This window comes from Macaca nemestrina, chromosome 2 (genome assembly GCF_043159975.1).
Source record: "Macaca nemestrina isolate mMacNem1 chromosome 2, mMacNem.hap1, whole genome shotgun sequence".
Lineage (NCBI taxonomy): Eukaryota > Metazoa > Chordata > Mammalia > Primates > Cercopithecidae > Macaca > Macaca nemestrina.
The window spans coordinates 106,225,629-106,248,508 of NC_092126.1; the positions used below are offsets into that span (position 1 = coordinate 106,225,629).

At 45.0% G+C, this 22,880-nt stretch overlaps 1 protein-coding gene across 2 annotated transcripts; it reads left to right on the forward strand.

Annotated features, from left to right (window-relative positions):
* The first annotated feature begins 3,958 nt into the window (after positions 1-3,958).
* On the forward strand, positions 3,959-22,764 carry LOC139361950 (atypical chemokine receptor 2). 2 transcript variants are annotated; one of them, XM_071091511.1, is made up of 3 exons: positions 3,960-4,307; positions 4,549-4,697; positions 17,933-22,764. In XM_071091511.1, the coding sequence occupies exon 3, from the start codon at positions 17,962-17,964 to the stop codon at positions 19,114-19,116; it is 1,155 nt and encodes a 384-aa protein (XP_070947612.1). In that variant the 5' UTR covers positions 3,960-4,307; positions 4,549-4,697; positions 17,933-17,961; the 3' UTR covers positions 19,117-22,764. The 2 variants fall into 2 exon arrangements, with proteins under 2 accessions (XP_070947613.1, XP_070947612.1); XM_071091512.1 differs by lacking the exon at positions 4,549-4,697 and having other exon boundaries at positions 3,959-4,307.
* The last annotated feature ends 116 nt before the right edge of the window (positions 22,765-22,880 follow it).

The following is a 22,880-nucleotide window of genomic DNA, read 5'->3' on the forward strand; positions in this document are numbered from 1 at the left end:
AGGCTTTCTATATCAAAGCCTGCATTCACCCAACGAACATTTACTGAGTGTCTACTGTGTGTCAAATGCTAGCTGGGCTATGCAGTGGGGGATGTTCAGATGAGCAAGAAATAGTTCTCTCCTGGAATCACTAACCAGATCTGAGGTGGAGGGGCTGGGGAGAAAAAAGGAGCAAAGAATTACATAGAATATTCACAAAGACAATGAGCAAAAGAGCACTGGAGTAGGAGTCAGAAAGTCCATGTGGCTACTATCAACTGTGTTTCTGGGCAAGTGACAGGGTTTCTGAGTCTTGACAATCCTGTCTGCAAAATGGATGTGATAACTTCAGCCTGGCCTAACCCACAGAACAGATGTCTGGAGAACCACTCTGTAATTCTAACATGTAATAAATATGTAAGTGAAGATATTTTGATAAATGAATACATATATTGATTTCAAACAAATGCATTTGTACCAAGGCAAGGGACTGGCAATTGGGGAAAGGATTATACATAACCCCTTAGCTGAAGGGTGCCCTGGGCAGATGTACAAAAGAGGAGATAACACAGTCTGAGTGGCCAGAGGGGGCCAGACTGGGGGCAGCACAGAAAGAGGAAGAGGAAGAGGTGAGAGGAGCACCATTTCCTTCCTGTTGTGCCGTCAATGGAGCATGTTAGGAAGATCTGAGTTTCTGGCGTAACAGCGAATCAAAGTGAGTCAATGTGGGCTCTAAAGCAGGCTTCTAAATTGGAGGGCAAGTTTGTAGCCTAGGAATTCAGAGTTTTAAGGCCCTAGAGAAGGACTGGACTGACTCCCTCATGAGTGAAGCTAGAATGGGGTGAATTTTGCCCAAGGAAGACAGAGAAATAAGAGAGAAAGAAACAGTGAGACAGAGGATGAGGCAGGGCCAACCCAGGGCTCTCCCATCAAAAACCAGGCTGTCAAGAGCTGGCAGACTCAAGAAGGAACAATCAGAGCATGAGACTGGTGGTGCTGGAGGGAGGATGCCTGATGGAGAGCGGGGGCGGGGGGCATGGTTCTGGGGCTACCTGGCCAGGCTCAGCCCGTCCTGGAACTCTTTGCCTGTGGAGTCAGGACTGACTCTTCTGACTGCAACCTGCCCATTCCAGGAGAAAGACTGGCCCTTGTTGGGAAGATGCCTCAGTGAGTTTCAGGGAAATGGGAAACCTGGTTGCTCCCACAAAGGCTCAGAGGTCTCCCAACCACCTACCCTGCATACCAGGGAGTGTCTGACGTGCTATGGCTGGGGAGTGACACTGAGGGAGTGACTTAGCCGTGGGTCACATCTCATTAGGAAAAGCAGCTTAACAGGAAACAGATGGGTTGAAATATTTTAAAAGAGGATGAGACAATTTGAACAGCAAGATAAATAATGGGAGTAATAGAATAAAATAAATACCCATGAGTTCATACTAATATAAATACATAAGAAGAAAGTCCAACTCTTAAAAAAAAATTTTTTTTTTTGCACTCTGTTGCCCACGCTGGAGTGCATGGCACAATCTTGTCTCACTGCAGCCTCCACCCCCCAGGCTCAAGCAATCCTTTCAACTCAGCCTCCCAAGTAGCTAAAACTACAGGTGCATGCCACCACACCTGGCTAATTTTTGTAGTTTTTGCAGAGACAAGGTTTCACCATGTTGCCCAGGATAGTCTCGAACTCCGGGGCTCAAGCCATACCTGCCTTGGCCTCCCAAAGTGCTGGGATTACAGGCAAGAGACACTGTGCCAGGACCAGCTCTTTCTTATAATACAATTCTAATTAATACATGTAGAAAGAATGATGGAAATAGAATATCACCATTTGGAAAATACCACAGTAATAATTATTATTGGCAAGTATAAATGGATGGAAAAATTAGTGGACAAAAGCATGTGAGAAATAGAATATTTGCATAGTCTCAAAGTAGCAAGATATTTATTAATTACAAAAGAGTAAAGAGTAATTTCACAGTGGAAAAACTTGTTAGATACCACGTTTTTCAAGTGATCAAAGTTAACATCACCAGGAAAGAGGCATCTGGAAATTATGTACCTCTGATATGTATACTGAGGACATAAGATCACTTCTGTGGTGTTCCTACCCAAAATACATAACCTCAGTCTAATCCTGAAGAAACACCACACTGAAATTTAGGGACATTCTACAAATGAACTGGCCAGCACTCTTCAAAACTGTCAAGGTCATGAAAGTCAAAGCAAGACTGAAGAGCTGCCCCAGAATGAAGAGACAAAGGAGACACAAGAACCAAGTGCATTCTGGTTTAGATCCTGGGCCAGAGAAAGGACATTAGAGGGACAACTGTTGAAATTTGAATAAGGTGTGTAGATTAATCAACAGCATTGTGTCAATGATAATTTCCTGGTTTAGATTATTATTCAGTACTGTGCTTATGTAGATATGTTAAAAGTAAAACCTTAGAGGCTGGCCGCTGTGGCTCACTCTTAGAATTCCAGCACCTTGGGAAGCTGAGGCAGGAGGATCACTTGAGCTCTGGAGTGCGAGACCTTCTTGGCCAACATGGTGAAACCTTGCTTCTATTAAAAATATGAAGATTAGCCGGGCATGGTGGCAGGCACCTGTAATCCCAGCTACTCAGGAGGCTGAGGTAGCAGAGTCGCTTGAACCTGGGAGGCACAGGTTGCAGTGAGCTGAGGCCGAGCTCACAGCATTGCACTCCAGCCTGGGCAACAGAGTGAGGCCCTGTCTCAAAAAAAAAGTAAAACCTTAGGCAAACTAAACAGAGTTTAATTGAGCAAAGAACAATTTGAAAATCGGGCAGCCTCCCAAACTAGATTAGGTTCAGAGAAACTTGGGTGTTGCTGCATGTGGAAGAAGACTTGTGGACAGAAAAGGAAAGTGATGGACAGAAAATGGAAGTGAGGGACAAACAGCTAGATTGGTTACAGCTTGGTGTTTGCCTTATTTGAACACAGTTTGAATGGTTGGCCACATGTGATGGGCTGAAACTCTGTAATTGGCATAATAATAGGTTATAGCCTGTTTACACATTCAGTTTGGTTACAGTTCATTATGTGTGGAGAAACCTTTAGGCCAAACTTTAAATATGTAAGTTTTATATATTAAATGTATAAAATACATGTTATATATATTAAAAGTATATAAAAATATATGTTTAGCCTTAGGCTAAACTTAATTTAACTGATGTTAATATTAGGGGAAGCTGACAGACAGGTGTCCAGGAATCTCGTGCTTTATTTTACAAGTCTAAAAGTAATTTTAAAATAAGGATGTACAAAAGAGGAGAGGTGAGGGAGAATAAAGAAGAAGCCCAGGTCCTACAACTTAGCTGCTCTGTGGGAGCAACCCAGGACCCTGTGGCTCTTGTTGGGCAGCACCTTGGGTCTCTCTATTGGAAACTAGTGTTTGGCCTAGAGAAACTCAGAGGCCCCACTTGAAAGGTCTCCTGCTTCCCTCTGCCTGAGTAAAAATCCATGACAGTCTCAATGTCCATTCTTGGTAGCCTGTGGACCCCAGAGAAAGGCAAATGTCTAAGTCCATATCCATCTTCTTGGGACATTCCATTCTCTGATGCCTGTCTGAGGGACTATCCCTATCCCCAATAAAGATGCAAAAACCGAGGCCCAGAGAGGTGAAGGCACCATCTCTAGGTCACACAGTCAGTAAATGCAGAGCCAGGTCCAAGCCCAGCTGTGTGTGACTCCAATGCCATGCCTTTAACCACCTGACATTACTGCTCTATTATTGCTCAGTTCAGGTGGAGACAACAGGCATTCACCAAGCACTTGCTGTGTTTCAAGGGGGCAGTGGGACTGGAGGTGAGGGCGGCTGAGATACTGATCCTGGACCGCAGGTGCTGCACTGGGAAGGCGAACCCCCATACTGCTAAGCATGTGGCAGGCAATGTATCATATATCCACAGTCATTCATTCACTCACTCATTCAGTCTCTGGCCTGTCCCTGGGCTCTCGTTGGTGGGTCTGATATGGTCCTTCCCCTGAGAGCTCCTGACCCAGCAGGGGAACAGACAGTTAAACAGTAGGCTAACCATACAGAGATGCCATGAAGGGGAGTCAGGGAGAAGGGAAGGAAAGAAGGAAGATGATTAGGAAAGTCTGGGAGATGAAACTATTGGTGACACAGTGGGTGTAGCAGACATAGCCCTGCTCAGTGGGAATTATGGCCAGAGAAAGAGATTGGGTGGAGTTTAGAACTGGGGCAGAATGGGATTGAGATCTTGCTGAGAAGGTATCCAGGATGAAGAAGCTGGAGGCAGGATCTCTGAAGGTGATGTTGGGAAGGCCCTTCACGTAGACACAGGGTAAGCAAAGGCCTGGACGTCTGGGATGGGCTGTTAGTGGACTTGACCCAGCTACTAGGGAATCATTCCAGAGAGGGGATACATGCTTTCCAAACACTGTCTTTGGGGGATGCTCTTTTATAGGGTGGGAGGTCATCTGAGCTTGACTCTTATCAATGAGAGAAATAGCTCACGGCTATGCAGCTGAGATGAGGGCCGGGGCAAGGGCAAAGGGATTTTTTTTTTTTCCGGTTGAAAGCAGGATATACGCAGGCTGCTGTCCAGAGAGGGGATGAGTACATGGAGAGGAATTACACTCTCTCTGCATTTCCCTGAGGAAGAGGCACCTGGGCACTGCTCTCTCCTTTCAGGCTTGTGGTGGACCTTCCCAAGCAAGTCATTCTGGCTCCGGTAGGTTATAGCCACACTCGGGGTGGGGGGTGGGAGTGGGACGGCCCAGGGGCCACAGGGAGAGACTGAACCCAGTGGCTTGGGGAGTGGGCACAGGTGCTGGGAAGAGGGAGGTGCTAAGTCAGTGCAGAGCTTTCTCTCCAGGGCAGCTGTTAGAGCAATTGCTTCCAGCACCTTGAGAGTGATGGGTCTTCTGACCTCTTTCCCCTCCTTGACTCTGGCTCTGAGAATCTGCTTTGCAGATTCTGAAAACCCCTGAGAGTTGGTTCTCCAACCTGGCTGGGGGAGCTCAGGCATTCCTTTCCATCTCTGGGCCTCAGTGTTAACAGCTGTAAGATAATGTGGCAGATGAGATGGTCTTTAAGGGCCTCTCTCCCAGGGCCAAAGTTTCACAGCTCTGTGGTCTCTTCTTTTGCACATGTCCACCCTCTCCCTGTCCTCCTCCTTTCCCAAATTCTTGGTCCCTTCCTTCTGCCCAAAACAGTTCCAGATTCAAATAGTCCCTGGATCCACCCCCCACGCATTCCAGCCTGAATCAAGTGTCATTTAATCAGCGAGTTTATTCATTTTAGGGGCTGGAAGAGAACCAATAGTATATGCCAGGCCCTTAGTTTACCATAATAACCCTGCAAGGGAGGCATATTATAGGTGAGAAAGCTAAGGCTCAGAGAGGTTAAATTATGAGCTCCGAGTTGCACAGCCATTAAGAAGTGAGTTAAGCTGTATTCTGTCTGTTCTACCCTGCCTATTCTGTCTATTCTACCATGCTGAGTGTCCTGCCCTTTCTGGGGATGGTGGGGTTTCATTTTCATGCTGAAATACACACGCAAGGAGTTCTCACGGGGACATTTCAGGCAACAAGGAGAGAGGCAAAAAGCAATACATCAAAAAACATTCTGGGAAAGACATGAAAGTCTCACATTCTGCAGCAGCAGCTCCTTGAAGGGTCGGGCTCTAAAAGTGCTTACTTTTTGTTAGCTGAAATAAGCTTTGGGAGGAGGGTTACTCTTGTGATTTTATACACGTCACAAACATCTCTATTTCCTGACCAGGCCAGGAAACATTAAGTGATGTGGGGTCCCAGGGAGCGTGGGGAGCAGGCGGGCCTCACATATCTCAGGAGCTATGTCTAGCTGGAGGCTGCAAGGGGACACCTGCCCTGCTGAGGAATGGATAAGGCCACTCCCTTCCAGCCAGACTTTGTGTAATCTGGTGTACCAGACATGGCTCTGGCATGAAAGCAAACAGGATACACTAAGATGTTCCTGTGGGTTATTTTTGCAATGGTAGCATCACAGGAGACTTTTGTTTTTGTTTTTTGGCCTCTTTCTTATTTTTCCACTGTATTGCTACATTTTACAATGAATGTATATTATTATGGTAATCAGGAAAAAATAACATGTTAAAAAAGTAAGGAGAGAGAGCATGCAGTGATCTAGAATCAGAGGCCAGCTAATTCCTCTGGCCAGCTGTACCTGCCTAGCAGTGTGGCCCTGGAGTTCCTGGGAAACCAGAGAGGCGATACCTGTTCACCCCTTCACGAGGGAGCCAGGAAGACACAGCAATGACTGAGATTAAAAAAGGGTATCTGGAAACACAAAGCCCTGTGTAAGTGTCAGGACTGGTTTTTACTATCTTCATTGTGTTTTATAAATCATGATCCAAATATGCTTCCCATGCAGACCATCCAGAAGGCAGCTGTTCATCCTGCAAGCCCGAGGAAGGGGCGCACACAGGCTGAACTCCCAGTGTGTGATTTGGGGCTCCAGCTCTGGAGCCAGCTGCAGGAACTTGGTTTCCAGTTCTGCCGTATACTTGCTGTGTGTCCTTGGGCACATTACTCCCCTTCTCTGTGTCTCAGTTCCTCATCTGTAAAATGGGGCCCATTTTATAAGGTTATTGTGAGAAGTCAGTGCATTATTACATATAAAGCCCAGGGGAGGGGATCCACAACCTAGTTGTTATTACTGTTATTTTTTTGAGACAGGGCCTTGCTATGTTGCCTATGCTGGTATCAAACTCCTGGGCTCAAGGAATCCACCAATCTCAGCCTCCTAAGTAGCTTGGACTAGAGGTGCACGCCACTGCACCTGGCTGTGCTTACTATTTTCTTTGAGTTGTATTGTAACCTAGCATTTAAGAGCATGGACGCCCGGTTTCAAATCCTGGCTCTACTACTCAATTGCTCTGTCATCTTGGACCAGTTCTCTAACTTCCCTGTGTGTTAGTATCCTCAGCTCTAAAACAGGGCTAATAATAGTATTTACTTCTATCAGGTAAATGTGAGGATTAAATAAGTTAACATATTTAAAGCCCTTACCCTAGATTGTATTTTAAAGGAGGATATGATTTCCACATTCAAAAGAAGCCAGCAAAAATATTTTCCACTAGAAGTGATCTCAAATGGTGTCCTTGGTTTCATATTTCAAAGGCTGGTGTGGCCTCTGGAGATCACATTCAATCTTGTTTATTTGATCAGCTTGCATGCTGAATCAGTTGCACTGTGAACAGTACACTCAGCATGGGTGTGCTTTCAGCACCTGAGGGACCTACACGTGACCCTGTCCATAGGCTTCTTGGCTGTGGGGAGGGTGGTCATGAAATTGATGTTTAAGGTGGAAGAGGGGAGACGGTAGGAGACACAAAAGAGGGTTCAGTGAGTCAAGCAGGGTTTGGTCAAGCTGTGTGGGGCCTGATCAGGGGAGTGCTGGTGAAAGTTTGACAACCAGCTCTGGGCTGGGGGCACAGGGGAGGTAGGATGGCAGAGGAGAGGAAAGCCTTGATTTATAGCTTTTGTCATGGTGTAAATATTCTCAGTTTTAAGTTACCAACTTAACCTCACTGAACGCAGAGTTGGTTAATTCCATGATCGTTTGTTTAATGCCTCCCAGATGCCATGACTGGCTCTCAGCACACCACTGGCTTTGAACCTTCCTGCCACTAGTTGCTGAGGCCAGAAGTCCCACTGTCGGAACCTCAACCTTCGAATTTAAGTTTGATCCATTTTGAAAGGGAGTGTGGGGAGGACGGGGTCATCACTTCCACCTCACATTGTGAGGGCCATCCAATCCCCAGCCCCCCATTTGCTAATCTGAGGCTGTGGACAATTGGGCTTCACCTGTCCACACCTGTTTCTTTATCTGGAAAGTGGGGATTACACTCACTTTGCTTCCCAGGATGATGGCGAAGATAAGGTGAGAAAATTACATGTGAGTGTTCAACTCATAGAAGGAGCCCGACTAACAGGGCTGCATCCTCGTCACAATATCCTTCCTCTTGTTGCCTCAACTTTCCTGAGAGACCTAAGGGAGGGGAGCCCTGGATATCTCCCAGTGAGGGTAAGATCCTGGACAACCAGCAAAGACTCAATCACACCTTTCTCTTTTTTTTTCTTTGAGATGGAGTTTCACTCCTGTTGCCCAGGCTGGAGTGCAGTGGTGTGATCTCAGCTCACTGCAACCTCTGCCTCCCGGGTTCAAGTGATTCTCCTGCCTCAGCCTCCCAAGTAGCTGGGATTACAGGCACCTGCCACCACGCCGGGCTAATTTTGTATTTTTAGTAGAGACGGGGTTTCGCAATGTTGACCAGGCTGGTCTCAAACTCCTGACCTCAGGTGATCCACCCACCTTGGCCTCCCAAAGTGCTGGAATTACAAGCATGAGCCACTGTGCCCGGCCTTCAAGGATGAGGTGGGACCAGGGACAAGGCACCATGTGCCTGGAGTCTGAAGACCTGGATTTCAGATGCAGCTTGGCTAGTGACTTCTTGTGTGACCCTGGTAAAGTTGCTTTGCTCCTGGGTTAAATGGGGCTGATGGTTCCTTCCTGATTTGCCTTACAAGGCTACGGCAGTGCCTATGAAGGTGCCTGGCCAGCTGTAACATGCATATGGGAGTGCTGACTGCTGCTGTCATTGTTGGCATTATTGATGAAAGTGATAGGAGGGGATGGTTGCTCCAGAGGTGAGGGAGACCTGGAAAGATTCCCAGAGTCAAAGATCAGGGGTAAAGGCCTGATTGCTGTTACCACTGTTGTTGGCATTATTGATGAAAGTGATAGGAGGATGGTTGCTCCAGAGGGGAGGATGACCTGGAAAGATTCCCAGAGTGAAAGATCAGGAGGCTAAAGACCTTGAGTAGAAGGGGATAGAGTGTTCCATGTACAGGGAGAACAAAGGTGGCCTGGACTAGCAGGGTCCGCTGACTCTGACCTCTGGCTTTGATTGAAACATTCATCAGACTTGGTTGTTTGCTGAAACAAAAGTCAGGGGGCTTTGAGAAATCAAGTCAGGATCAAGGTCCATGTCAGCAGCTCAGAAAAGCTGGTGTTAAATCAATGTCACCTCCTGAGTAATAAGCCCTGATAAGGCCCGAGTACACTCCTCACATCCTCCTTCTGCAGTAGCTCACAGGCTCCCAGCTCCAGCCATATGCTAGGAGTGTCCTTACTGCTGCCCAGAAAAAGGAGGAGTTGAAGGCCAGGAGGCCCCTGGTGCAGAGGAGAGGACAGGAAGACCAGCAAAAAACAAAACAAAACAAAACAAAAGGCACTGGATAAAGTTCCTGAGGTTGATCAGGAACAGAGCTGGGCCTTAGATAAAGCCACTCAGGCTGAGCTCCTGGGGTGGGGACAGGTCATGTGTAGTTTCCACAGCATCTGGTCCAGATGCCATTGGATAGGAGCCCAAGGGTGGGGCAGAGGCTCATAGAGTGGGAGGACTCCAGGACTCCCTCAGAAGAGGCTCTGCTTCAGTAGCACTGAATTGTTCCACCAGCCATGAGATCATGGTATCACAGATACTTTGGGCCAACTGAGGACCCAAGTCAACATTTATTTCAAAGTCTGCCTGAAAAAAGGGGATAAAACTTTTATCAGAAAGGGCTAAGGAAAATGTTTGCAATATATATGAAAAAAGCTAACATCCTCACTATTATAAGACCTCATAAAATGAGCATCCCACCCATTAAAAGAATAAATAATTTACAGAATAAATACGAAGGGGTATTGAACATATTAAAAAGTTCAAACTCATGCAAGTAAAATATTAAAAAATAAAATCCAGAAGTATGGGGTAGAGCTGATTTGCATTTCTCAGTTTGTGGCCCGTGACCCTGAGTAGTCTACAGGCCCCTCTTTAGTGGCTCTTCACGATTGCCTGCTTGGGCCACAAATTTCTTTTTATCTCCTTCCTCTCTCCTCCTCAAGCCCCCTTCCCCATTGGTGAATGCTCTTTGTTCAACGTGAAGTCTGTCTTCCCCTCTCTTTCTCCTGGAATGCACTACAGGTTTGAGACTAATTCTTAGTTCTTGACATACTTGTATCACTGATTTATGTGAAGCTCTCATCAAAAAATTATTTTAAACAAAGCAATAAAATTCTGGGATGTCACTGCCTTAGATGACACTTGACCGTGGACAGTGACTCATCCCATCTCCATGGTCCATCCCAATCCCATACTGCTGGCTTCTGCCCAGGCACCTGCCATCTTGAAGGTGCCTCTCATTCCTATGCCTTCCTGTTATCTATTTGTACTCCTTCAAAAGTATATATGTTTTGTTTCATTTGTCTTAATTTCATTAAAAGAGTGTCATGTACATATTTTTATGAGACTTAGAGACAAGTGGGCTGATTCAAGAGGAGAGACTCACAGGGTGGTTGTGAGGGTGAGGAGGAAAGAATCTGCAAGATATTCCATGTTTCAGTCTTAGGTGACTGAGTAGTTGGTGGAGTCATTCAGTTAGATAGGCCTAGGAAAGAAGAAAGGGGCTGGTGGGGAGATGATGAACTCAGTTCTGGGCAAAGCAATAATTTAAGCTCGCATTTATTGAATGCTTGCTATGTTCCAGTCAGTTTTGTAGAACTTAAAGTGCTCTGCATGTATTATCACATTTAAGCTTAACAAGAACATTGCCAGATAGGCACAGTTATTATTTTCATTTTAAAGATGAGGAAACTGAGAGGTAGAAAGTTTAGTAGGTTCTGAGCCCATCAACATGATGGATCACACCTTTCTGCTACAAACAGAAATACTGGATAAAATATTTAAAATATTAAATATTTGTCATTGAAAATATTGATATGAGGCCAGGCGCGGTGGCTCACGCCTGTAATCCCAACACTTTGGGAGGCCAAGGCGGGCGGATCATGAGGTCAGGAGATCGAGACCATCCTGGCTAACATGGTGAAACCCCCTCTCTACTAAAAATACAAAAAATTAGCTGGGCATAGTGGTGGGTGCCTGTAGTTCCAGCTACTCGGGAGGCTGAGGCAGGTGAATGGCCTGAACCCAGGAGGTGGAGCTTGCAATGAGCCGAAATTGCACCACTGCACTCCAGCCTGGGTGACAGAGCGAGACTCCGTCTCAAAAAAAAAAAAAAAAAAAAAGAAAGAAAGAAAGAAAGAAAAGAAAATATTGATATGAAACTATTTACAAATAAAATATTTTAAAACTCTCAAAAAGCAAGGGAAATCCTCAGGTGACAGGAGTAAAGAAAACCCAAAGCCAGGGTGGATGCGTTGGACATTTATGGATAAAACAAGCCCCATGGGCGTCTGCCATTACTGAGGCTTGAGTAGGCAGTTTTCCCCTCACAGTGTAAACAAAGCCACTGGGAAGTTTGAACTGGGCAGAGGCCACTGCAGCTTGGCAAAGCCACTGTAGCCAGGCTCCCTCTCTAGATTCCTCCTCTCTGGGCAGGGCATCTCTGAAAGAAAGGCAGCAGCCCCAGTCAGGGACTTATGGATAAAACTCCCATTTCCCTGGGACAGAGCACCTGGGGGGAGGGGTGGCTATGGGTGCAGCTTCAGCAGACTTAAATGTTCCTGCCTGCTGGCTCTGAAGAGAGCAGTGGATCTCCCAGCGCAGCACTTGAGCTCTGCTAAGGGACAGACTGCCTCCTCAAGTGGGTCCCTGACCCCTGTGCCTCCTCACTGGGAGACACCTCCCAGCAGGGGTTGACAGATACCTCACACAGGGGAGCTCTGGCTGGCATCTGGTGGGTGCCCCTCTGGGATGAAGCTTCCAGAGGAAGAAACAGGCAGCAATATTTGCCATTCTGCAGCCTCTGCTAGTGATACCCAGGCAAACAGGGTCTGGAGTGGACCTCCAGCAAACTCCAGCGGACCTGCAGCAAAGGGACCTGACTGTTAGAAGGAAAACTAACAAACAGAAAGGAATAGCATCAACAAAAATACATCCACACAGAAACCCCATCTGAAGGCCACCAACATCAAAGACCAAAGGTAGATAAATCCACGAAGATGAGGAAAAACCAGTGCAAAAAGGCTAAAAATTCACAAAACCAGAATGCCTCTTCTCCTCCAAATGATCACAACTCCTCACTAGCAAGGGAACAAAACTGGATGGAGAATGAGTTTGACGAATTGACAGAAGTAGGCTTCAGAAGGTGTGTAATAACAAACTCCTCTGAGCTAAAGGAGCATGTTCTAACCCAATGCAAGGAAGCTAAGAACCTTGAAAAACAGTTAGAGGAATTGCTAACTAGAATGACCAGTTTAGAGAAGAATATAAATGACCTGATGGAGCTGAAAAACACAGCACAAGAACTTCGTGAAGCATACACAAGGATCAATAGCTGAGTCAATCAAGCAGAAGAAAGGATATCAGAGATTGAAGATCAACTTAATGAAATAAAGGGTGAAAACAATATTAGAGAAAAAAGAATATAAAGGAATGAACAAAGCCTTCAAGAAATATGGAGACTATGTGAAAAGACCAAATCTACATTTGATTGGTGTACCTGAAAGTGACGGAGAGACTGGAACCAAGTTGGAAAACATTCTTCGGGATATTATCCAGAAGAATTTCTCCAACCTAGCAAGACAGGCCAACATTCAAATTCAGGAAATACAGAGAACACCGCAAAGGTACTCCTCGAGAAGAGCAACCCCAAGACACATAATTTTCAGATTCACCAAGGTTGAAATGAAGGAAAAAATGTTAAGGGCAGCCAGAGAGAAAGGTTGGTTACCCACAAAGGGAAGCCCATCAGAGTAACAGCGGATCTCTCTGCAGAAACCCTACAGGCCAGAAGAGAGTGGGAGTCCAATATTTAACATTCTTAAAGAGAAGAATTTTCAATCCAGAATTTCATATCCAGCCAAACTAAGCTTCATGAGTGAAGGAGCAATAAAATCCTTTACAGACAAGCAAATGCTGAGAGATTTTGTCACAACCAGGCCTGCCTTACAAGAGCTCCTGAAGGAAGCACTAAACATAGAAAGGACAAACTGGTACCAGCCACTGCAAAAACATACCAAATTGTAAAGACCATCGACACCTATGAAGAAACTGCATCAACTAATGGGCAAAATAACCAGCTAGCATCATAATGACAGGATCAAATTCACACATAACAATATTAACCTTAAATGTAAACAGGCTAAATGCCCCAATTAAAAGACACAGACTGGCAAATTGGATAAAGAGTCAAGACCCGGCCGGGCACGGTGGCTCAAGCCTGTAATCCCAGCACTTTGGGAGGCCGAGACAGGTGGATCACAAGGTCAGGAGATCGAGACCATCCTGGCTAACACGGTGAAACCCCCTCTCTACTAAAAAATACAAAATACTAGCCGGCAAGGTGGCGGGCACCTGTAGTCCCAGATACTTGGGAGGCTGAGGCAGGAGAATGGCAGTAAACCCGGGAGGTGGAGCTTGCAGTGAGCCAAGATCTGGCCACTGCACTCCAGCCTGGGCAACAGAGTGAGACTCCGTCTCAAAAAAGAGAGAAAACAAAAAAAAAAAGAGTCAAGACCCATCGGTATGCTGTATTCAGGAGACCCATCTCACATCCAGAGACACACATAGGCTCAAAATAAAGGGATGGAGGAATATTTACCAAGCAAATGGAAAGCAAAAAAAAAAAGCAGGGGTTGCAATCCTAGTCTCTGATAAAACAGACTTTAAACTAACAAAGATCAAAAAGACAAAGAAGGGCATTACATAATGGTAAAGGGATCAATGCAACAAGAAGAGCTAACTATCCTAAATATATATGCACCCAATACAGGAGCACCCAGATTCATAAAACAAGTTCTCAGAGACTACAAAGAGACTTAGACTCCCACACAATAATAATGGGAGACTTTAACACCTCACTGTCAATAGTAGACAGACTAATGAGACAGAAAATTAGCAAGGATATTCAGGACTTGAACTCACCTCTGGACCAAGTGGACCTAATAGACATCTACAGAGCTCTCCACCCCAAATCCATAGAATATACATTCTTCTCAGCATCCTGATACCAAAACATCACACTTATTCTAAAGTTGACCACATAATTGGAAGTAAAACACTCCTCAGCAAATGCAAAAGAATGGAAATCATAACAAACAGTCTCTCAGACCACAGTGCAATCAAGTTAGAGTTCAGGATTAAGAAACTCACTCAAAACTACACAGCTACATGGAAACTAAAGAACCTGCTCCTGAATGACTACTGGGTAAATAACGAAATGAAGGCAGAAATAAATAAGTTCTTTGAAACCAATGAGAGCAAAGACACAACGTATTAAAATCTCTGGGACACAGCTAAAGCAGTGTTTAGAGGAAAATTTATAGCACTAAATGCCCACAGGAGAAAGCAGGAAAGATCTAAAATCGACAGCCTAACATCACAATTAAAAGAACTAGAGAAGCAAGAGCAAACAAATTCAAAAGCTAGCAGAAGACAAGAAATAACTAAGATCAGAGTAGAACTGAAGGAGAGAGAGAGATGAAAAACCCTTCAAAAAATCAATGAATCCAGGAGCTGGTTTTTTGAAAAGATCAATAAAATAGATAGACCACTAGCCAGACTGATAAAGAAGAAAAGAGACAAGAATCAAGTAGACACATTCAGAGAATACTATAGACACATCAGAGAATACTATAAACACCTCTACACAAATAAACTAGAAAATCTAGAAGAAATGGATAAATTCCTGGACACATACACCCTCTTAAGACTAAACCAGGAAGAAGTGGAATCCCTGAAGAGAGCAATAACAAGTTCTGAAATTGAGGCAGTAATTAATAGCCTCCCAACCAAAAAAAGCCCAGGACCAGACAGATTCACAGCTGAATTCTATCAGAGGTACAAACAGGAGCTGGTACCATTCCTTCCAAAACTATTCTAAACAATAGAAAAAAGAGGGAATCCTCCCTAACTCATTTTATTAGGCCAGCATCATCCTGATACCAAAACCTGGCAAAGACACAACAAAAAAAGAAAATTTCAGGCCAATATCCCTGATGAACATTGATGCTAAAATTCTCAATAAAATACTCAATAAAAAAACCAAATCCAGCAGCACATCAAAAAGCTTATCTACCACCATCAAGTCAGCTTCATCCCTGGGATGCAAGGTTAGTTCAACATATGCAAATCAATAAATGTAATCCATCACATAAACAGAACCAATGACAAAACCACATTATTATCTCAATAGATGCAGAAAAGGCCTTCAATAAAATTCAACACCCCTTCATGCTGAAAACTCTCCATAAACTAGGTACTGATGGAACATATCTCAAAATAGTAAGAGCTATTGATGAGAAACCCACAGCCAACATCATACTGAATGGGCAAAATCTGGAAGCATTCCCTTTGAAAACCAGCACAAGAAAAGGATGCCCTCTCTTACCACTCCTGTTCAACATAGTATTGGAAGTTCTGGCCAGGGCAGTCAGGCAATAGAAAGAAATAAAGCGTATTCAGATAGGAAGAGAGGAAGTCAAATTGTCTATGTTTGCAGATGACATGATTGTATATTTAGAAAACCCCATCGTCTCTGCCCAAAATCTCCTTAAGCTGATAAGCAACTTCTGCAAAGTCAGAAAACAAAATTAGTGTGCAAAAATCAAAAGCATTCCTATACACCAATAACAGACAAACAGAGAGCCAAATCATGAGTGAACTCCCATTCACAAATGCTACAAGGAGAATAAAATACCTAAGAATACAACTTACAAGGGATGTGAAGAACCTGTTCAAGGAGAGCTACAAGGAAATAAGAGAGGACACAAACAAATGGAAAAACATTCCATGCTCATGGATAGGAAGAATGAATATCGTGAAAATGGCCATACTGCCCAAAATAATTTATAGATTCAATGCTATCCCCATCAAGCTACCATTGACTTTAGTCACTGAATTAGAAAAAAAATACTTTAAATTTCATATGGAACCAAAAAAAGAGCCCATGTAACCAAGACAATCCTAAGCAAAAAGAAAAAAGCTGGAGGCATCACACTACCTGACTTCAAACTATACTACAAGGATACAGTAACCAAAACAGCATAGTACTGGTACCAAAACAGATATATAGACAAATGGAACAGAACACAGGCCTCAGAAATAACATCACAGGTCTACAACCATCTGATCTTTGACAAACGTGACAAAAACAAGCAATGGGGAAAGGATTCCCTATTTAATAAATGGTGTTGGGAAAACTGGCTAGCCATATGCAGAGAACTGAAACTGGACCCATTGCTTACACCTTATACAAAAGTAAACTCAAGATGAATGAAAGACCTAAATGTAAGACCTAAAACCGTAAAAACGCTAGAAGAAAACCTAGGCAATACCATTCAGGACATAGGCAGGCATAGGCAAAGACTTCATGACTAAAACACCAAAAGCAATGGCAACAAAAGCCAAAATTGACAAATGGGATCTAATTAAACTAAAGAGCTTCTGCACAGCAAAATAAACTATCATCAGAGTGAACCGGCAACCTACAGAAGAGGACAAAATGTTTGCAATCTATCCATCTGACAAAGGGTTAATATCCAGAATCTACAAAGAACTTAAACAAATTTACAAGAAGAAAACAACCCCATCAAAAAGTGGGTGAAGGATATGAACAGATACTTCTCAAAAGAAGACATTTATGCGGCCAACAGACATGAAAAAAAAAGCTCATCATTACTGGTCATTAGAGAAATGCAAATAAAAACCACAATGAGATGAGATACCATCTAATCCCAGTCAGAATGGTGATCATTAAAAAGTCAGGAAACAACAGATGGCTTGAGAGGATGTGGAGAAATAGGAATGTTTTTACACTGTTGGTGGGAGTGTAAATTAGTTCAACCATTGTGGAAGACAGTGTGGCAATTCCTCAAGGATCTAGAACCAGAAATACCATTTGACCCAGAAATCCCCTTACTGGGTATATACCTAAAGGATTATTAATCATTCTACTATAAAGACACACGTGCACACATATGTTTATTGCAGCACTGTTGACAATAGTAAAGACTTGGAACAAACCCAAATGCCCATCAGTGATAGACTGGATAAAGAAAATGTGGCACATACACAGGATGGAACACTATGCAGCCATAAAAAGGATGAGTTCATGTCCTTTGCAGGGATGTGGATGAAGCTGGAAGCCATCATTCTCAGCAAACTAACACAAGAACAGAAAACCAAACACTGCATGTTCTCACTCATAAGTGGGAGGTGAACAATGAGAACACATGGACACAGGGAGGGGAACATCACACACCCTGGCCTGTTGGGGGCTTGGGGGCTAGGGGAGGGATAACATTAGAAGAAATACCTCACTGTGCACATGTACCCTAGAACTTAAAGTATAATAAAAAAAAAAAAAAAAAAAGAAGAAATACCTAATGTAAATGACAGGTTGATGGGTGTAGCAAACCACCATGGCATGTGTATACCTATGTAACAAACCTGCACGTTTTGCACATGTATCCCAGAACTTAAAGTATAATAAACAAAATTAAAAAAAAAAAAAGCTCCACTGAAGCTAAGCTGCCATTAAAAAAAATTATAAGCCATACATGAGGAAGGGTCAGGAGACATATTAAATAGATGAATTGATATCCCTAAAGAATAAAGAAGAATTTGAAAAACACTATAGGTATTTTTAAATAATGAAGGAGAAAAATAAAGAAACAAAACCATAATGAAAGAATTACATACTCTGAGAACACCTAAAGCTTAGTCACTTATCCAAGAGTAAGTGTCCCAGAGTAAGTGGGATTCAGTTATAAGACAAAGGTGAGGGGGATATCTTGGTGACATAACCATTAAGTGGTGCAGATGGCTCCCTAAGCTTGTGCTCTTACTTGCTGGACTGTAGGTGCTGATGTAGATTTGAAGAGTCTATTGGACATTCCAGTGCAGCAGCAAAAGTGGGTTTAGAGAAATGTAGAGAATGCTAGGTCTCACCATATTTTTCCCCCACACCTCTACAGGACATCGGGACTGGGCACTTCCTTCCAACATGGCCGCCACTGCCTCTCTGCAGCCACTCACCACTGAGGATGCCGGTCCTGAGAATAGCAGCTTCTATTACTATGACTACCTGGATGAGGTGACCTTCATGCTCTGCAGGAAGGATGCAGTGGTGTCCTTTGGCAAAGTCTTCCTGCCAGTCTTCTATAGCCTGATTTTTGTGTTGGGCCTGAGCGGGAACCTCCTTCTTCTCATGGTCTTGCTCCGGTACGTGCCTCGCAGGCAGATGACTGAGGTCTATCTGCTGAATCTGGCCATCTCCAACCTTCTGTTTCTGGTGACACTGCCCTTCTGGGGCATCTCCGTGGCCTGGCATTGGGTCTTTGGGAGTTTCTTGTGCAAGATGGTGAGCACTCTTTATACTACTAACTTTTACAGTGGCATCTTTTTCATTAGCTGCATGAGCCTGGACAAGTACCTGGAGATCGTTCATGCTCAGCCCTACCACAGGCTGAGAACCCGGGCCAAGAGCCTGCTCCTTGCTACCATAGTATGGGCTGTGTCCCTGGCCGTCTCCATCCCTGATATGGTCTTTGTACAGACACATGAAAATCCCAAGGGTGTGTGGAACTGCCACGCAGATTTCAGCGGGCATGGGACCATTTGGAAGCTCTTCCTCCGCTTCCAGCAGAACCTCCTAGGGTTTCTCCTTCCACTCCTTGTCATGATCTTCTTCTATGCCCGTATTGGTTGTGTCTTGGTGAGGCTGAGGCCCCCAGGCCAGGGCCGGGCTCTAAAAATAGCTGCAGCCTTGGTGGTGGCCTTCTTCGTGCTATGGTTCCCATACAATCTCACGTTGTTTCTGCATACGCTGTTGGACCTGCAAGTATTCGGGAACTGTAAGGTCAGCCAGCATCTAGACTACGCACTCCAGGTGACAGAGAGCATCGCCTTCCTTCACTGCTGCTTTTCACCCATCCTGTATGCCTTCTCCAGTCGCCGCTTCCGCCAGTACCTGAAGGCTTTCCTGGCCGCTGTGCTTGGATGTCACCTGGCACCTGGCACTGCCCAGGCCCCATTATCCAACTGTTCTGAGAGCAGCATACTTACTGCCCAAGAAGAAATGACTGGCATGAATGACCTTGGGGAGAGGCAGTCTGAGAACTCCCCTAACAAGGAGGATGTGGGGAATAAATCAGCCTGAGTGACCAAACCTCAGTCTGATGGGAATAGATGGGAACCAGCTCAATTGGGCATCCACTCAAAGTGCTGTCTCCAGGGGCCTCAGTGACCGTGTTGCTAAAGCCAGTGGTCAGTTCTCAGTTCTCAACCATCAGCAGCATTTGCTCGCCCCTGCCTTCTTCCTCCACTTTCTTCACTTGCTTCCAGGACACCGCGCTTTCTTTTCTGAATTCCTACAATGATCCTTCCTTCCTTCCTTCCTTCCTTCCTTCCTTCCTTCCTTCCTTCCTTCCTTCCTTCCTTCCTTCCTTCCTTCCTTCCTTCCTTCCTTTCCTTCCTTCCTTCCTTCTGACAGTGTCTTGCTCTATTGCTGTGTTGCCCAGGCTGGAGTGCAGTGACTGCAGCCTCCTCCTCCCGGGTTGAAGCGATTCTCCTGCCTCAGCCTCCCAAGTAGCTGGGACTATAGGCGCCTGCCACCACGCCCAGCTAATTTTTGTATTTCTTTTTCTTTTTATTTCTTATTTCTTTTTTTTTTTTTTGAGATGGAGTCTCACTCTTGTTGCCCAGGTTGGAGAGCAATGGCGTGATCTCAGCTTACTGCAACCTCCACCTCCTGGGTTCAAGCGATTCTCCTGCCTCAGCCTCCTGAGTAGCTGGAACTACAGGCACCTGCCACCATGCCCAGCTAATTTTTGTATTTTTAGTAGAGACAAGGTTTCACCATGTTGGCCAGGATGGTCTTGATCTCTTGACCTCGGGATCCACCTGCCTTGGCCTCCCAAAGTGCTGGGATGACAGGTGTGAGCCACCATGCCTGGCCCTAATTTTTGTATTTTTATTTGAAATGGAGTTTCACCATGTTGGCCAGGCTGGAGAATTGCTGCAATAGTTTTTCAACTGGCCCCTGTGCTTCTTCTCTCTTGCTCTCCTCCCTTCTCATCTGCACCTAGCAGCCAGAGTGATCCTGACACTCTCAGCCTTTACTCCCTCCTTCCTCAGAGCATCAGCCTGTCAAAACACCAGATTACAACAAATTTAGTTTCAAGGTCTCAGCGTTATTGGCAACTCTAGAATCAGGCAATACACTCATTGAATCAGGAACAGATTCACTACATAAAATAGAAAGAGTATTCCGATGAGCTAGGTGGAAGAAGTTAGTTTTATAGACAGGAAAGGGCTGTCGAAAGCAGGAAGAAATGAAGAAAAAAAAGAAGATTGATTTTTTTTTTTTTTTGACACAGGGTCTCACTCTGTCACCCAGGCTGAAGTCCACTCCCACAATCATGGCTCACTGCAGCCACCACCTCCTGAGCTCAAGTGATCCTCCCATCTCAGCCCCCCAAGTAGCTAGGACTGCAGGAGCACACCACCACACCTGGCTAATTTTTATATTTTTTTGTAGAGACAGGGTCTCACTATGTTACCCAGGTTGGACTGGAACCCCTTGGCTCAAGCAATCGGCCTGCCTCAGCCTCCCAAAGTGCTGGGATTACAGGTGTGAGCCACTGCACAGGGCCAGACTGGTCATTTCAAAGTTACTTTCTATATACGGCTGGAACAGGGTGTTTGACATCAGGTTACTTTTTAATGATGATTAAAACAGGGGGAACTTCATTATCATGAGCATGGTTACTGTCTGCATTATCACGTCAACTGAAACTGTCACGTTTGGGAATTTGGCTGTTAACTCTGTCTCCAGGAGTCTCAAAGGTCAGATAACAACTTAGTTTCGGTTTGAGGAAATGGAACTTTCATACAACAGATTCCATTTTGGTTCGGTCTGGTCAGCTGGGACCTAGTGCAGGAGCTTAGTCCAAACAATGGCCTCCCATAGTTTTTATTTAACAAGCCCAACTCCTTACGGTAATCCTTTAAGGCCTATGTGATCTGTGATCTGCACCCGCCCTGGCTACACTCTTTGCCCTTATGTCCACCAGCCTCCAGTGCTCCAGACACAACTGATCTCAAACACGCCTGACACATCCCCCTGGGGATTCCTCTTCCTGGACTGCTCTCCTCTCAGCTGTCTGCTTGGCTCACTCTCTCACCTCCTGAGGTCTTAGCTCAGATCTCACCTTTCACTCACCTGTCCAACCTATTTAACACAAACTCGCCCATCTCTGATGCTCCTGATCTTCCTGATGCTCTATGTTTTAATTTTTTCAATAGCACTTATTTCTTTCAGACATTGTATATGTTTTTCCTATTTGTGAGGTTCAGTGCTACTGTCCCCACCCACACTGTCCCAGGTGAATTCCACAAGGTGGGGATCTTGGTTAGGCTCACTGCTGTACCCAACCCCCTAACACAGGGCCTAGTGTGTAGGTTTTCAGAAAGTGTCTGTTAAATGCATGGGTGGAGGAGGAAGTATTTTCCTTCTGGCATTGCTGGGGAAAAAGAGCCTAAGGTCCTCTACTCACCAGGGTTCCACATTCTCTGTAGTCCAGCTGGGAAATACTATTAAAAGGACCATTCTTGTAGCCTTGATGGTGTCCCCAGCATCTGGCAATCAGGAGGGCCTGGAAGTGCTCTGCCCAGGGAATGTCCCAGGACCATGTGCAGTCTGCAGAAGGAGGCAGTGAACACGCTTGGCCTGGGCCCCATCTCAGGAGCCTTCAGATCTCCCTGGGACCTGCACAATCAAGTCCAAAATCTTTGTCTGATGTCAAGGCTAGCGCTTTTGCAAATAGGACCCCATACATCTTCCAGCCCTCATACTCCTCCATTCCCTTTTCATTTCTGGAACATTTCAACTTCTATGCCTTTGCTCTTGTGGGCATCCTCATGTAATTAGGGTAATTTCCAGCCAGGTATTCCCTTCCCTTGTTTTATAACTGAATCCCACTTTCTCTGGGACACCACTGCTCGGTCACTCTGCCCTGTGTTTTGAGAGGAGGTTGGGTGGAGCATGGGACATGGGTCAGTTACTGCCTTCACATTTCCCTGGTCATGGTGATTTTTTAGGGGTGGGCACATGACCCAGGCAGAGTCAATGAAGTGTGATGTCACTAGAACATGCGAGAAGAGAGGCATGAAACTGAAGCTGAGAGGGTTTGAGATCTGGAGCTACTCCTTCCTCCACCCAAACTTCAGAAGGTGAAGGAGATAGCGCATGTGAGTGAGCAGATCCTGAGGGCACTGTTTGAGCCTCAGAAACAAAGCACCTCTGAAGCTCATCCCAATCTTGGATTCGATAGTTACAAGAACCAATAAATTCCTTTCCGTGTGGTCATGTTGTTTTGTTACTTGCAACCTAAAGATTCCTGACTGATATACTGTGCCCAGTGCTTTTCTCTTCATATCTCTAATGTTTGGCATTCTCCCTGCCCCCTGACACATCCACTGAGAAGCCTTTCCCCAGGGAGCTACCTGCCCACATGGCATCTCTCTTTCTTGAGCTTCTAAAGCACTCAACTGCTCTTTCCACCTCATGGAACTACCTGGTGCAACCTGCACACGTCCCACCATGTCTGCCCTGCACAATTGAACGTGGAACCTGGCACACAGGAAAGGAAACTTTTTGGTGGATAGAATGGAGGGTAGGAGAACAGACGGCTGGGTGAACATAAGCTCCATGAGAGCAGGGACTTTGCCATGTGTAAACTCTGCATCCCCTGTGCTTCAGTACATGCTCAGAGTATAGTAGATTCTTTTTGGAATGAATGGATAAGTTTTTTTTTTTTTTTTTGAGTGAATGGCTGATAGAGGATTGAACAGGCAAGCAGTATTCTGCCCGCTGTTTCTTCTCCCGCTGTTTCTTCTCTTCCCCTGAGCTTTTGATGGCGT

Excerpts from the sequence above, each read along its gene's own strand:
- LOC139361950 (XM_071091512.1), top strand. The coding sequence starts at position 17,962 with ATGGCCGCCACTGCCTCTCTGCAGCCACTCACCACTGAGGATGCCGGT.